The 17,572-nt window shown below is 33.6% G+C and overlaps 1 protein-coding gene across 1 annotated transcript; it reads right to left on the bottom strand.

Moving 5' to 3' along the window:
• Positions 1–1,809: 1,809 nt before the first annotated feature.
• LOC124536026 (NAD(P) transhydrogenase, mitochondrial-like) lies at positions 1,810–17,361 on the bottom strand. Its single transcript, XM_047112413.1, has 23 exons — positions 17,159–17,361; positions 14,344–14,525; positions 13,919–14,073; positions 13,668–13,808; positions 13,467–13,589; positions 12,435–12,622; positions 10,727–10,882; positions 10,216–10,420; positions 8,417–8,617; positions 7,600–7,680; positions 7,361–7,506; positions 7,177–7,265; positions 6,678–6,762; positions 6,482–6,595; positions 5,745–5,911; positions 5,492–5,629; positions 4,980–5,197; positions 4,745–4,896; positions 3,837–3,990; positions 3,194–3,298; positions 2,769–2,888; positions 2,480–2,571; positions 1,810–1,959 (listed from the first exon to the last, which is right to left on the bottom strand). Exons 2-23 carry the CDS (start codon positions 14,502–14,504, stop codon positions 1,813–1,815), a joined length of 3,138 nt encoding a protein of 1,045 aa, XP_046968369.1. The 5' UTR covers positions 14,505–14,525; positions 17,159–17,361; the 3' UTR covers positions 1,810–1,812.
• Positions 17,362–17,572: the final 211 nt, after the last annotated feature.

The raw sequence follows: 17,572 nt of genomic DNA, 5'->3' as shown, positions 1-17,572 counted from the left end.
TATTAAACTCTATTAATATTTATTTATAAAGTCAATTTTAATCTCAATATTTTTATCGTAAATTATGCTTAAAATTAAATACTAGCTTCGTTATGCAAAAATCGCTTACAGTTGACATGGAATGGTAAAAATAAAAAAAAATATGTTGTAACATCTGTTCAATATATCCATTATGTTAAAAGTTAATTTTTATGCACGATAATTAAAATAGGCAACAGAACCTATGAACTTTATTGATTTAATTTTTGATATAAATGTGGTTATTTCATAAAATAATATCTTTTAAATTCATTGTGTGTTCTCGCTGGCATAAATAAAAAAATCGATATTTAAAGAAATTGATAGTTACCGTTTAGTAATAATTATATTTATATTGAGATGGAATGTGGAGATATTACACAGAATATCACAATTCCCATACCATAAAAAGGCAATTTTTAAAATTGACAACAATAGTTCTATTTCGCATTTTTCGCCATTATTTAGTATAAATAAAAGAGGTCTAAAATTCATGACACTAACTTTTTAACATCAACCTAAGAAGTCAGCACAGTATGTTTAGACCTAATATTTCCATTATTTCTTGAGAATATTAAAAAAGTATACATTTAATACTTTTATAATTGATTAGCTACTTGATAATACAATAGCCCGTGACAATGATCCTGGGCACATTTTTGATATATTTACAAACTGAATTAAACTTTTCATAAGGAAGACTAGATTTAAAACGATGGGATATAACAATTGAATAAGCGTTTATAAAAATGGAAATTGTATATAAAATATCGTATGCTGCTCTTTTCGTGTAAAAATATCTCCAAATATTAAAATATATAATTAAATTCTACTAAATTTACCGTCGTGATGTACAATAAGACTAGTAATGTCATAGAAGTGAACAAACAAAGTCTGAAGGCACTTTTGTATCACATCGGTATAATTCGTTTCTTAACGCACTAATTGTAAATATGCATAAGCTATTTAATTTCATTCATCATTAATAGTTGCCGTTAAATTGGAAATACAAAGGCATTTGTAGCGCTTGAGCTACACTAAACTAAACCAGCCAATAATATAGCCAATATTTTATGTCGCAATATAAAAATATAAAAATTGTAATAATTTTTACATTAAATGTTTGTTTTTATAATTATAATTAGTTAAATTTAGGTGAACGTATTTTATTCTTAAATTTCGTATATCAAGGAATCCAATATGCCTATATAGAATGTCAGAATATGTAATGGACTACTATAAGGACCATCATATAGCAAGCTCCCTAAATACGAGTGCAGAACTGACTTTTTTCTTCAACCAACAACATTTTACTAATTTTAATTGCGTTATTATTTATTATAAATAGGAAAATAAACTACTTATTACCCCAATCATTACAAGAGTCTGTTTTGAACTTAAAAAAAGATTTTACTTTTCAAAATAAATGTCTCCATCAATAAAATCCTAGGCTTCTACATAGATTATGATGGGTTACTTCAAAGATAATTTGTTGTGATTCCATTGTGCGATAAGTGTTTCATTTTCACCTTACAAATAAAGTCAAGTAAATAGCGTTCCAATTGCGCTTCGGCTGCCATACCTTTCTCAATACAAAATCACATATTTTGTTTGCTTGCTATATAACAGCTCTTAAACATATAATGATTAGTTTTTACTCACATTCTATTCATATATATTTCGATTACAGATTAGAATAAATCGTTGAGATGAAAAAGTGTAGCCTAATCAGATTTTATAAGTCTTAAATGTTTTAAAGATTTTTTTAAAAATATATATCCTTATACTTTATATTTATGCTGTGAGATGTTTGATTCTATCGAGTAGAGCGTCGCAAGTCTTCTTAGCATCACCGAGCAACATGGCGGTGTTGGGGTTGTAGAAGATAGGGTTGTCCACAGCAGCATAGCCGACGCCCATCGATCTCTTCATTACTACCACCTAAAAATAAATATAGAAATGAGATACATCACTATTGAAATGAACAAAAGAGTTCGTATATATGTTAGTTCTTCGTCTATATGTTTCGTTACTTTAATTATACGCTTTTGAATTCAAATGGAGGTCTTGGATTCATATTCCCAGTCAGGTGAGATAAACAATGTTAATTACGTCAAGAAAAACAGCCGTCATTAGCAGCCCAAAGCTTGTAAGTACGTAAATGTATCATGTTCAGGCATCCTATTGGATAACGACAATAAGATAATTAACAATGTGCGTAGAACATAGTGTAATGCGAATTGCGCACATACATGTCATATACGTGTAGTTTGCTGTCTCTCTTGAGGTTGCGACAGGTAAGGTAGTTTGCTAATGTTCTACAAAATCCTTTACTATGTCATTTAAAAAGAAAGTGTATAATTTAAATTTGTGATAATCAATATCTTATATATAACACAAGCATATCAATATTATGAAAGTTAGTTGTTTATGTATAGTTATGCTTATGATGATAGTTTACCTGGTCAGCCTTCCAAACTTTAAGTACAGGCATGCCCGCAATGGGCGATTCCGGATCGTCTTCAGCCGCGCTGTTAACAGTGTCGTTGGCACCTGTTGAGATACATTTAAAGTTAATAAATATATTATAATGAAGCCTTCGTTACTTTCTCTACATTGTTTATGCATTAGAAAGCATTTTATACATATAAAAAATAATCTAAATTAAAACGTGAAATAATACAAAATTAATAACCACACAATTTCACATTTATAACAATATAGTTAGGAGTCGTCAATATCGAACTTACCAATAACCAAAACTAAGTCAGTTTCAGGGAATTCCTCGTTGATTTCTTCCATTTCAAAGACATCGTCGTAAGGTACTCCAGCTTCAGCGAGCAGCACATTCAACTGACCGGGCATACGTCCTAGTAACAATGAAAACATTAATGAAATTAACAATGTAATTTATGTATATTACACTGTATTTATTTATTATGTTTATATCTGCTCTGTACACCTCTACCTCTTTTTATATCTGTTTTCTTCTACCTTAAGGTTGCCTGGAAGAGATCGCTGTGTTAGCGATAAGGCCGCCTCTTGTACATCTTTCATCTAACCGTGTATATGTGATTTATTTACTGGTGTACAATAAAGAGTATTTTGATTTGATTTGAATGTAATGTATATGATGTATGTATTTTAAAATTGACATTAAAAATGCAATGCTTACCAGCAACAGGATGAATAGCAAAACGCACTTTTTTTCCAATGCCCTTGAGGATATCCACGAGCTCAGCAATTGGATATTGTGCTTTGGCTACACACAAACCATAACCTGTTGAACATAAACATGAAAATTATTAGAAGACTTCATGTCAATACAATGAATTTCTATTCATATAAAACTGAAGATAATCAATAATAATAAGATAAACAAAAATAATTGTCGTTTAAATAATATAAATGAAGCTAGAGTGTGTTGTGTATAGGATAATGAAAGTCACTAACTGGTTAACGATTTATTAACGAGACGGTACAATTATACGGACTGTGACGTACTCGATAGACACTCTGTTTTACATATGTAATGCTCCGACTTTTATACATGGTATAATATGCCAAAGAATATGAGATACAGAGATGTGAAATATTTCAGTCATAGAATATGTAACTTTACTAACTGTTTACTTTAATACCTATGTGCATGTACGGCACAAGTGTGTGAAAAAATTATGTTATTTAACTTTTTAATGAAGAGTGGTTTGTCAAAATTTGCTAACATCAGCTAAAATCGTCGAAGGACGTCTTAATCAATAAAGGCCTATTTACACTTTGGTTTGAAAATATCTATATATAAATGTGTGGCATTGTACCCGGAGTAATGATAATGGAGGAGGAGCGGTGTATGAGGTCGGCCACGGAGTCCACATTCAGCTCGGTGTGTGTGGCGCCGGCCGGGCGCGCGGAACCGCTGCTCGTCACGCCGTAGCCGCCCAGGATCACGTTGGGCAGGGAGCGGTTCATCGCCTGTTTCACAACAAGTTTTAAGAAAGTCTACATGTCACACAATTTTTGAGGGACTACTATTTATTAGTTCTTACATAATATTAGTCATAACAGATATATATACGAATTTATTGGGTTGGCAACTAAGTGATTGCCGATTTGTTGGATAGGTGAACTTTAGGCTTTTTTTGTTTTGTGAAAGTGGTCAAAGCACCTAACCTATATTTTTTTCTAATTGTTTAGACTTCTCACTTTAATTTAGTAAAAAAAATATATATCGATTAGTGCCTTAGTTTTGTTTTTATCCCAATTAAAAAATAGAAGAACAGGACGTGCACTTCAAACATTTTATTGTATTACTTCCGAAAAGGCAAGAACGCCTCGCAAGCACAAAATAATTTATATGCCGTATACGGAAATGGAGCCTTGAAAGAAAGGCAGTGTCGAAATTGGTTTGCCAGAATTCGTTCTGGTGATTTTTCATCGGAAAATACTTAACGATCTGGCTGCCCAATCGAAGTCGATGGTACCCATATCAAGGCCATTATCGATTCAGATTGCACAACACGTCGTGATATTGCACAGAAACTCAATGTATCGCACACATGCATTAAAAATGTTTGGATATAACAAAAACTCGTTTTATGGAAAAAATCCAAATTTTCCTTCTTGTTTGAAATCGGCAATCACTTAGTTGCCAACCCTATATGTGTATCAATACTAACAACTGTATTACCTAAAAATAGTTGGTTCGATAGGTATATTAATGTCTGACCTTGCACATGATGTAGGAGAGGATAGCTCCCGAGCTACCGATGAGTGCGCCCACGATTGTCATCAGGGAATTGTTCAACATAAATCCTTCCGCACAAAGAGCCCAGCCCGAGTAACTGTTTAGGACAGTAATCACGACAGGCATGTCCGCACCTTAAATATAAATTATTTTCATTTTAGATCGAAAAATTGAACCTACATTACTGTCGCAAAATATTTCATTGAAATGACTTTACCTCCAATAGCAGCGGTTAAAGTCAATCCTTGTATACCGCTGAGTAATGCAGCAGCTGACAAAAGTGGTAATCCCGGAGCTTCAGGGAATGCCAGAAGAGCTCCTCCGCAGCCAAGAGAACCGGCTAAAAGTCCCGCATTGATAGCATGCCTACCAGGCAGAAGCAGTGGCGCTGAAGATAGTACGCCTTGCAGTTTACCATATGCAACCAAAGACCCACTGAAAATAAAATCGGAGATGTATGTATAACATTGTCGATATGTACTACATATTGATGTACCCATACACGGGTTCTTTAAAACTACGGTAACTTTGAACCCTCAAAATGTATGTATGTATTATCAAAATGTTTGTATATCAAATGTTAAAGAGTTGGTAGGTCCTTTGAAGAGCAATATTGTATATTATATAAACTATACATAGCATAAGACTTTCTGAATAATAATATGAAAGTGCCTCAAAAATTTGATTATTAGATGAACATGACTATATATTTTTTTTACATATACTCACGTGAAAGTAATTCCTCCAATGTACGTGCCCAAGAAGAGCGATGTTTTAAGAGTAGCTGCAGTGGGGTCGAGCGCCATCGCAGGGAAATCATGCATGTATGTGGCTACGCAGGTCAGCACCGCCGCCATGCCCACCAAACTATAAAGGAAAAAATAAATAAAAACACTTAAAAACTCAAAAAGAATACCCAATATGACTGTGATGTGCAAATAAGATATCTACAAAAATAATATAGATCATGCATTCAAATTACCTGTGAAAACCAGCAACAAGTTGTGGTAAGTCTGTGATCTCAATCTTTTTGGCGATAGTGCCACCAATAAGTCCTCCAATACCCGCCACACCAATCATTTGGGCCAACACTTCAGCGCTTGGCGTCAGGAGACCCAAAGTTGCCGCGATACCACCAGAAACGCCAATCTAAAGGTTATGGATATATCTTTTTTTTATATAATTTCTATAAAATAATGCTACTAAAATATAAATAAAAATGCAACTTCATATTACTAAAGAGTTATCACAACTAGTCGAGCTGTACCCAAGTTACCTCATTAATATTTAAATGTATTAAAATGGTACAAAAACCTTTTTTTAGACTTTACAAAAAAAGCTGTTCAAATTCCATTTTTACAGACAAGAACATTACTACTGCGTCTGCGTTTGTATAAGAGAATAAAAAATGATAATTTTGCTAATAATTTAAATTTAATTCGTGACAAAGGAATAATGTTCAAAAAGTCTTTGATGTCTCAATGCCTTTACAATGATCAAAAGATTGATGCTGATGTCATCAAGATTACAATGAGTGGGTCTTGGGCCGAGTCTTAGCTACGTCTGTTTCTCTATTAATGCCTTTTCTAATCATCAGTTGCATGTATAATAGAAATAAAATTGTAAAACAAAGAATGAAGACACTTAAATTTTTTAATAAATTACTGGAAGATAAGTCTTTACACAGCTTCGAGCATCTAAAAAACGAAAATAACAAACCATTCCGAGGTAGTTTCCTTTCCGTGCCGTTTTCTGTGAGCTTAGGCCGGCCAAAGCGCCCACACAGCATAAAGATGAAGCGAGATAAGCCATTTGGTGTACTTCGGGGTATCCCTGGAAGATAATGAATGCATTAGACTACATTTCCTACTATTTTTGAAGGTTAAATTATAGCATAAACACTATAGTAACATACCTGCATTGCAGTTGTAAGATATCCTGCGAGTAACGCAGCAGCTGGTATGCTGTATAAGTATCCATATTCTGGGGGGTCATCAGGCCTGAGCATTAAAGAAAAGTTATATCATTACATAATATTATTATAATACACTAACGCCTACAGCTGGCTGTTTCTATGTATGCTTAGATCTTTAAAATTACACAATAGTTTTTAATGCGGTATTTTTAATAGATAGATTGATTCAAGAAGGTTTATATATAAAATATATGCTAAACATAGTCTTTAAATCTTCTTAAAATCTTTTATATCTCATAAAAGATTTTGGAGGTTTCTAAAGTGATGTAAATAAACACTTTTTTATTGCAAACCCTACGAGATAGATCAAAATAATAGTATTTTACAAATTATAAAGGTCATAGACAGACATTCTGTAGTATATGGGGTAGTATCGCTAGTAGAATTATAAAACATTTCAACATATGAAATCTTGGGAAGATTAATATGCGAATAATACCTTTTGAACATGTCCAGCATGCGTTGTGTTACGAGGAATCCACCAAATACGTTTACGAATGAGATAAGAGCTGCAGTGCTGGCTAACCACTAGAAATAGATTTATTTATATAATAAGATTTTTTTATATAAAGAATGTCTACACATTTAAGTGCAATGTAATTGGATGGATCCAATTGCGTTACCTGAACTGGAGTCTCAGGTACATATCCTCCACCCATGAGAAGCAAACCACCAACAGCAGTAATACCAGATACAGCGTTGGTTACTGACATGAGGGGGGAATGGAGAGCGGGCACGACTCCCCAAACCGTGTGGTAGCCTACTACGCCTGAAATAATAATAATTTACATATTTTGAGTATTTTTTTTTTGTTGAGGATAGTGTTCATGAGTGCCTTACATTAGATCTTAAGCATATTTACCTGATAGAGCTAAGGTAGTTGTCATTGTTGTGAATGCTGGATTCGGTGAGACCATTCCGAGTCCAATTAAACTAGCCAAACCTAGAAGTATGAACAGATTCTTTGAATTAATTTATTACATTATTTCATTTTTATAAGCATCATTATAGAACACAAATGTTATCAATCATAGGATCAAAAATATCTTTGGTCAATAAAGACATTTTTTGAAACTAAGCAACATAGCTTTGTTATAAAAAAGATGGCCTGTATCTGTATATGTGGATGCTATCGCCAAAGGTGATGTTGGATCTACCAATCCAAGCAATAAGTTGGATATGGATAAGGGGTTAGGCAGGACACATTACATACATAATATATAATTGTATTTAACTCATATGATTGTATTTTTTAAATGTTGAAAAAGAGTAACTACTGAGTTTCTTGCCGGTTCTTCTCGGTAGAATCTACTTTCCGAACCGGTTGTACCTTCACTTAATTGTTAAATGACGATTCAAATGTGCTTGTAAAAGCCCACTTGAATAAAGTTCATTTTGATTTTGAATAGTTTAAATGTAACATAATTTACAGTGGCATAGCTAGGTGAGTAAGGGCCCCGGTGCATAAAAAGAATCGGGCCCTCACCCCCTCTTTCCCATCCCTCTTTAATTAATAATTATCCTTTAAAATTATAGATACCAAATAAGAAATCTTGTGCTCTGGGTCGTGTTTTTCTAGCTTCAGATGCTTAAGATTTAGTTTAGAGGGGCCCCTGAACTCCGGGGCCCCGGTGCCCTGCACCACCTGTCCTACGATAGCTACGCCACTGGTAATTTACCCGTGGAGTACAGGAAAGTGTCCTTCAGAGTTTCGTTGAAGGGGTTGGGGGGCTCGGCGGCGGCGGGCGCGGGCTTGGCGGCGGCGGGCGCGGCGGGCGGCGCGCGCGCGGGCGGCGGCCACAGCAGCGCGCCGTCGCGCAGCACGATCGCGCCGCGCGTCACCTCGTCCTCGAGGTCGATGTTGAAGTGATCGTTGTTGCCTGTACATATTCAACTTGTTTTCAGGACCGGGCAACCGGGGCAACTGCCCTGGGGCCTCCACATTAGTGGGGGCCACATTTTTCAGCAAGTTAACAAATATCGAGTTATCGTCAAATTATAATAATGTTATTATTTAATATTTTAAAAGTTAACGATACAAGTAAATAAATCATAGCTCAGTGATTGAAATGAAAAAGTAATTAATTCATGATAATATAATTATTAGGTTGTTCACGCTTCTGTTTGTCTAGGGCCCCCACTACTTTGTGGCCCGGGGGCCTCCAGACCTTTAAATCCGACTCTGCTTGTTTTACAGACAATTATAATCACGTTTCGTTTAAATTATTCGTGTTTGATTTATAAACATGCGAAGTATGTATATTACCAGATGCATCTCACTATACAACCAGTACAGTTTTATAGATTTATTTTTTGTTACTTTAGGTGCTAGGAGGATTTAATAAAGAAAAATACAAGACAAAAAATTCAGGATATTTAAAAAAAAAAATTAATATTATAATTTTCTAATTTTTGGTGTAGTAGTTTCTAAGTTAGTGTTAATAATAAGCTGCCTCATAACTATGTATACTGTTAAGTAAATTATTTTATTTTAATTGTTTTTGATATGGTAAGTCACATGTTTTTACGAGATTTGTAAATCAAGAATTTGTTATCGACTCAATGAATTACATCATTATTTTTTGTATTCTCTCTGAAGTACATTTTCATGCATTTTAAAGCAAACAAAATAAAAATGTTATCAACTTAATTGTTAATTCAAAGCAGTTATAAAACACAAAAGTCAAATATGTAACAAAACAAATTTTATTATCTGAATTTTATTTATATCGCATGAACTTCATAATTATCTTCAATTTCGTAATTATGTTGCACTAGAAATCTCACTTAAATTTGCGGATTTTTTTATCAATGCTATAATGGATGGACGTCATTATTGCATTTTTATCGTAATTTGGGCTTGTCGTGATTGCAATTAGTTCTCTTGATTGGCCAGTAAATATAACCTTTAAAAAGTACATAATATTATCAAAGATAAACATCAATAATATATCGTACAAAACAACCTGAAGTAACAATTGTTATAATATTTATTAAATGAGCAAATATATAACATCGTCCGATCTATTTTATTACTTGGTAGTTGTTACGTAACAGCATAGCGTTAATTATTTAAATAAAGGTTTACAAGAAAAAAGTATTAATATAGTAATCGTTACAAATGACGACCTCCGTGGTCGAGTGGTGTGTACACCGGTTTTCAAGGGTACGCCACTCCGAGGTCCCGGGTTCGATTCCCGGCCGAGTCGATATAGATTATCATTAGTTGTTTTGGGTCAGGGTCTTTGTGGTACCTTCGTTACTACTGATTTTCCACAACACAAGTGCTTTAGCTACTTACATTGGGATCAGAGTAAAGTACGTGATTTTGTCTCATATTTATTTATTTAAATTATAAAATTAATTGTATGACAATTCTTGCATTTAATCATTTACAACATTGAATACGATGCAGTTCAGAGATACAAAGATTATTTTTCGTATGGGTACATAGTATTATCATTTAAGCCAAACTCACCTAAGCTGAATAGGAAGGCGGAGATATTGTTGGCGTAGAGAGTAGAGGCATGCGCGGGCATCCTACTGGGCAGGTCTGTGAGACCAATGTGCGTGACATCGTGCACCTTTGTTATTTTGCCCTTAGTGGTCGTCTGTATGTTGCCACCCATTTCTGCCGCCAGGTCTACTATCACACTACCCGGAGCCATGTCGCGAACGGCATCCTATAAAAGAGCACCCGTTTTTATTATTATTATTACTTTTTTAATGATTTCCTTTATAATATTATATATTGTGTGATAACATATATGGATATGTTTTATAAAAGAAATATATGTAAATGGCAATTGGTGGGAGTATTTGTTTCACAAATATAAGAAATAAAATTCAAAGAAGTTTTCTGTTTATCTTGGACACTTATTCAAATGGGATAAATTTATCGATGAGTATTTTAAATTTAGTTACAGTTTGAATCGTTTGTACGTCATATTTAAATAGATTATTTCATAAATAGATGAGTATCAGTTTACCTCCAAAATAAGCAGTGGAGCAGGTTTTCCAGGTATTAAAGCTGTGCTGATTACTACGTCGGATGTCCTGGCTTCTTTTCCCAATAACGCCCGTTCCGCGTTGAGGAACTCTTCACTCATCTCTTTGGCATACCCGCCCGCGCCAGCTCCTTCTTCCTTTTTGTATAAGAATTTTACAACTATATCATATGCAATATTATTGTATGTAACTAATATGAAATAAGTATCATTTGTAATATAAGTATATTGTAGATATGTTCCTACAAATACATAGTAAAATAATGATTTTCCATGTCATATATTCATATGACATGGAAAATTATTAAGATATTACTCCTGTACAAAATAAACGTGTGAATAAATTTACATAAAGTACTTCAAAATACATAAAGATTTCGAAAATTGCCGTAAAATTTTAATACATAATACTGAGGTTTGATACAAAAAATGTAATTTCGTAAAAATACGTAAAAATGCATGCAAAGTCAAAGTCAATAGTCATGTGCATAAGAAATTGTTGAATTATGTAACAGACGCAGGTAGCTGGGTGGCTATTATCATTTCTTGGCAAATATTTACTTTCACGATTACGTTAAATGTTTTGTCCACAAGTTTAACTAGCATTATGAGTTAGGCCTTGAGATAAATGCAAAGTTATGATAAATGACATCAAACATATTTTTGTTTGCGTTGAGTTGAAAAAAAAATCTAGCTAAACATAAACTAACAAGCAAGTCACGTAAATGGCGATGTCACAAACATTTGGCGATAAATATTCATGTGCATTAATACGTGGGCTCATGTGCCGGTGCTCATGAGCTGAGACGCTGACGTGTTTATTATTTATGCATTTCTATCATTGAGCTGACAAAGGTCAGACACCTAGCGTATCACGAACCTGGTCAATGTCTTATTAAATCATTTGCGATTACGTACGCACGTGTAGTAAAATCATATGACATGTGTAAGATTACTCTTTAACCGCTAAAACCGCATTAAAACGCTATTTATTATTATTACATAAATTATTCATATAATGTAATGATAAACTTTGTATTAATGTAAAATTATTATTATTGAATTGTTAACATTTATTCATTAACATGATGGCCAAATACAAAACAATATTTAGGGCATACCAGACTTAAAATTGGTCTTTTGCCAACTTGTATGTTCTGGGTTCTGCAAAAAAATGAATTATTAATTTGCTTTGCTTATTAAATTGAAATATTAATGTGTTCATTATGATGTTCCATGAAGGGCTGATCTAAATCTGACTTTGACTTCTACAATTGCAAAAATTATTAATTAATAAAAATAAGATTAGGGCAACCAAAACTAATAAATTTATACCAAGTTATTGATGGCAATCGGAACCGATACCAAAAAGCGATGATAAAAAAAATAAATACTGAGTAATGGTCCTCTTTATTATTCTTATAGACCTACTAATCAATTTCTATAAAATCGGTAATTCTCAACGGAGTCATCGTTATTGTGTATAACTTTACACATAGATCTTAAAGTCACTGGTTTTTGAGCCATTTAAAAGCCTTAAAACCAAATAAACGTCAGGCGACAACAACGTCATTATATAATGTTGTCTTAAAGTTTTCAGAGCAAAGTGCTCGAAACGTCGGGATGTTTAAAAATAATTAATATACGCGATTCATCCGTTATAATTAGTTTTATTTAAACGTCATTATACCTTCACATCCATAGTAATGAACTGAGCGCCAAGACTCTCGATCTGCTCGCGCACGGCCGGGCGCGTGTCGAAGGCGCGCACGGCGGCGCCCATGCAGCGCGCCTGCGCGGCCGCCGCCAGCCCCGCCACGCCGCCGCCCACCACGAGCACGCGGCACGGCGGCACGCGCCCCGCGGCCGTCATCTGACCTGTTGCCAGGGCCGTATTTAGGGGAGGGCAACCGGGGCAACTGCCCTGGGGCCTCCACATTAGTGGGGGCCACAGTTTTCAGCAAGTTAAGAAATACCGAGGTATAGTCAAATTATAACAATGTTATTATTTAATGTTTAAAAAGTTAACGATACAAGTAAATAAATCATAGCTTACTGATTGAAATAAAAAAAAGTAATTAATTCATGATAATATAATTATTAGGTTGTTCGCGCTTCTGTTAGTCTAGGGCCCCCACTGCTTTGTGGCCCGGGGGCCTCCAGACCTTTAAATCCGACTCTGCCTGTTGCAGACCACCACTTGATAATTTTCACTCACAATAGCTGATACTTAAATGCATTTGTTCTCAAGAGTCTCGACGTCTAATTAGATACGAAAGTGTATTTTGAAGGCTCGTTTTATCCAATTATTTTTTTATAAGGTGGTTATACTGTGTATTGTATCCACATATTTTATTTACTAGGAAGATAAAAATACAACGCAGATAAAATATGTTGATCCTATCCGAATATCTAGAATGTAAATTCAAGCAAGCACCGCTGCTATTTCATATGCTTCAATGAGTTTACCGTGACAAAGCATGTATGAATCAGATGAAATTCTTTTACATATACATTTATATAGGTACGACTAACCAGCATTTAATTTTATTTCATAATGCCGCAGATAAGATAAACTCCAGGGCTACCTTCAGACGAAAGGAGACCATTGCCTTTAAAAAATTAGATTTTTATCATAAATATTATTTAGAATGTTATATACTATATGTAAGAATATACTCTAAAATATTTTTGGTAGTAATCTGTGACTTTTTAGCCATACCAGAAAAAAAACGCGGGAAATGAGCAGCCGCTTCGATGACAGCACGGTAGCCCGCCACGTTAGCCATCGAGCTGAGCGCGTCGAACACTTGAGCGCGGCTTATACGAGGAATGCAGTCCATTGCTAAAAGACGAAGAAGTTAACAAAATAATTATGCGTTTCTATAAAAGGATTTTGAATAATAAAATTTTAAATACTTACCAAATGCATTAACTTTTTTAGTTGCCAGTTTTTCTATGAGACTTTGATTCTGTGCAGGATATAAAAATGATATGATGGTGGATTTATCGGCTACATTTTGAACTTCATTATCAGCGAAAGGACGTACTTTTAAAATGATGTCTGAAAAAATATTAAAACATCGTCACTTCTTAGTAATTATAGACTCGATATTTTTCAATAGAGCCCAATAAAATATTTTTATAAATTATATAATTAAAAAAAATCTTTACTTGACTGATAAGTATCCTTTAAGCTGGTGATTTTGGCGCCGGCTTCTTCAAAACTCTTATTTGGAAAATTTGCTAATGCCCCAGCGTTTTCTTCAACATTAACACTAAATCCTTTTTTGACTAATTTACTAACTACCGCTGGTACTATGGCAACCCTAAAAATATAAAAAATAACGTTTATGGTTTTCATATAAAATATAGATCCTAATAATCTTATGGAACAAGTTATTATATTGAACTCTAATCATACCAATCAATCTAATAAAATTTCTGCATGTATGTATTGCGATTGATAACTACGCAATACCTACTTGATTAAATAGGAACGAGAATATCGCGAGTAGGTACATATTTCAATATAAGTCGACCCTAAAATTATATGGATTACTAATTTTAAATTCCGAACAAAGTTTAACTTTAAGTACCTTCTTTCATCTTGCCATATTTCTTTAGGAACTCCAACACTGAGTTTTGTGTATGGAACTCCTTGGACAGGTGGTGGCGTTGAAGAGGAGCTGAAGAGTCTCCGTTGCCATGACTTAGGTAGCGGCTTACCAATGCGGAGAACTCTCACGCAGCCGCACATTTTAGCTTGAGCTTACAGCAACTAAAAATTGGTACAGGCTTTAAATATTCTATTACAAATAAAAAACTTCCTACCCAGGATAATGAAGAATATATTTTATTTGCTTGTGCTAATAATTATATTCAAGATTATTATACGTATATTTTACATTTCCGCGTGTTTTTCATACACGGTTGATATTATCCTTTAAAGAGCTCTGTCCCTTACGGACTTTATAAATATAGATTCTTAAGAATTCTGCGTTATTCATCTATCCGGGTTCATCGCTTAAGCAAAGCAGGCAACTAGCTAGAGTCCCTAAGCAAGTAAATAATCCATTAAAGTCAAGTTTAAGAAATTATTGAAATAAAATATTTCTCTTATTTGAATAGGGTAAGACATTCCTTCATAATGTAGTAAAAAGCGTTGTAATTATTAATATAATTCGCCTAGGCATAATCCAAAATGCACAAATACTATTATCGTTTCTATAATAAGAAAAAAAATTATAATACAATGCTTCGTAATATGCTTCGTAGAAGTTACCGGTCGCGGTACAGATACAAACAAATATCTATAAATGCAAAAGGATATATAATTTTCAATTTCGATCGTCGTGCGATTATCTCTATTATCCAAAGCGGAGCAAGGCCGCAGTAATTGCTGTTTATTTTAAATTGGGGCTTCTACTACGAAAAAATCATGGAGTGCAAGTGCACTGTACGACGTTCTTAGCTTCGAATCGGCTAATGTATAGTTTCAGTGGTTCAAAAATCAATTTAGTTCGTTATTGACAGCAATTTAAAAATACTGTAGTGCTAGGTACCCACCCATCCATCCACTTTACTGTGCTGATATATCTAATTATAATTGTATAACGTACCAAAAGGTATCTTAATGGTTGTCTACCATAGCGATATGTAAGGAGCGTTTTATATAATTATTTAATTAATAATAAAATTTATATGAAGAAATAAGTACTTTATCACACTACTACTAACCTACAGTCAAAAAATAGTGACGTAGATTCTGAATAATAACGACGGGCACCTATTCAATGCACATCTCGTGGAATTTTATCTTTTACAACCAACCATTTTACCAAAAGTCAATTTTATTTATAATTACTATAATTTAGACCATATTACGACGTCATAATTACTATGTTTCCGACGGCGCGGTGGTATGTCACTACCCTATGCAAATAAGAGAAATATTTGGCTTAAAAATTTCGTAAACTTAACTTTAACCAGGGTTTGGCTTGCCTAAAGGACTTTGCTAGTTGCCTGCACTATCTAATCCTTAAACCCGATGTCTGGCACTGGATAGATGTATGATAAACAACTCAAATTACTGACACTTTAATAATTAGTTTTATGGTTAAATTTAAAAATAAGTATACAAATCTAATTAAAACTAAACTAGGTACATGTTTAGTTTTAATTAATAATAAACGCATTTTATTACATATTCCATCTCTTATCTACAAAATTTGTTTACTGTTAATATTAAAAATATATTTATGTATATAACAAGTTTAATTAAATGTAATAGGTTTTGTACGTTGCCAAACTATATCAAAAACAAACAATATTATCTTTTATTTAGTCGTTATCTGACAACTTAGGCACGTATTTAGAGTTGTGTAGTTCGCGAACGAACTAGTTCGAAAGAGTCGCTCCCACAGATGAACTACGCGAACTAGTTCTCCGATTTTTCGATCCATAGTTCGTTAGTTCGTTACTGAGCGAGGAAAGGTTGCGCCAAACAAACTAATGTTGTCTCGCTCGCTCGCGCGGTATTCTACCTCATTGTTGATAATTTCTAAATAATTTAATATGGTGAATATTAAAAGTTGATTATTTTCGTTTGACTTTTACATGATTGTAAAGAAAGAGAATATGTATTAGTTATCGTTGATTATTTTGAAATTGAATAAAAAATATAAAAGCAAAAATACTAAAAGATTAGAGATTTTAATTACTATCTAAAAAAAATACAGACGAATTGATAACCTCCTCCTTTTTGAAGTCGGTTGATAATAAACCTATTTGTTTGCAATCAATATAATATATTTTACGAATATTCAATTCATTTATCTTTTATTTCAAGTCGAAAATTTTAATTTATTATTGTCACAATAAGTACAGTATCAAAACGAGCGAACGATCTGCCCTTTTTTGAGTCAATAAGAGTCAGATCGCTGTTTTAGATCATTTGTCCTCAGTTCCCAGATGCTCAGTAGTCGGTAAGCAGCTGGGAACTGAAGAACTAAAAGAGCGAACTAGTTCGTTTAGGTTCGGCGAACTAAACCGATCGATCTCAGTTGCGAACTATTATGCCCAACTCTACACGTATTTATTAAGCTGAATATTTACATCGGTTATTGTACAGTGAACATTTTGTTTACGTGGACGATTAATTTCGGATCCAAAAATTCACAAATACAAAACAAATATGTTACTAGATATTTTTTTATCTATCTTAGCAAAACATTTTTTTAAGAATACCTTAATTTCAAAGTATAATTAAAACAATATATCAACGTATTTAATTCAATAATCGTTACGTACTAATTTGTAAAGTTATTGTGTATTCATGCTTAACTTAACTTTTTAAAATTAACACATGTCAAAAATAAACACAAACACTTATGTTAGAATTAAAAATCTTACCTTTCTATGTTTCTAATTTACGAATCAATTTATCATCTGTATTTTTTAATTTTGATATTTTCAACACTACTAATTATTTTTTTAATTAAGAAATTGACCAGAACAAAGCACAACGAGCAGCTAGCCAGCTCATTCGCAGAAAGCACAGAATATTATTATTGCATCGAAGGACGGATAGTGCCGGTCGCCGCCGGGTGTCGTTGCCTGCCGGCCGGCCTCGTTCGCTCTCACTCATATCAAAGAGTATGAATAAACAGACGGTGTATTCGAGACATGTTACACTAATTTTGTTTCATATTTGTCGACCAGTTATCCATACTCATAATCCAGAAATACAACAAAGGCTTTAACATTGACATAGTTACACAAAAACATAACATAGTGATACGAAGAAATATTTTTCTAGTAACAATT

This window comes from Vanessa cardui, chromosome 2 (assembly GCF_905220365.1).
Source record: "Vanessa cardui chromosome 2, ilVanCard2.1, whole genome shotgun sequence".
NCBI classification, from domain to species: Eukaryota; Metazoa; Arthropoda; class Insecta; order Lepidoptera; family Nymphalidae; genus Vanessa; species Vanessa cardui.
Note: the sequence above shows the minus strand (reverse complement) of the source record. Positions and strands in the feature narration are given on the sequence as shown.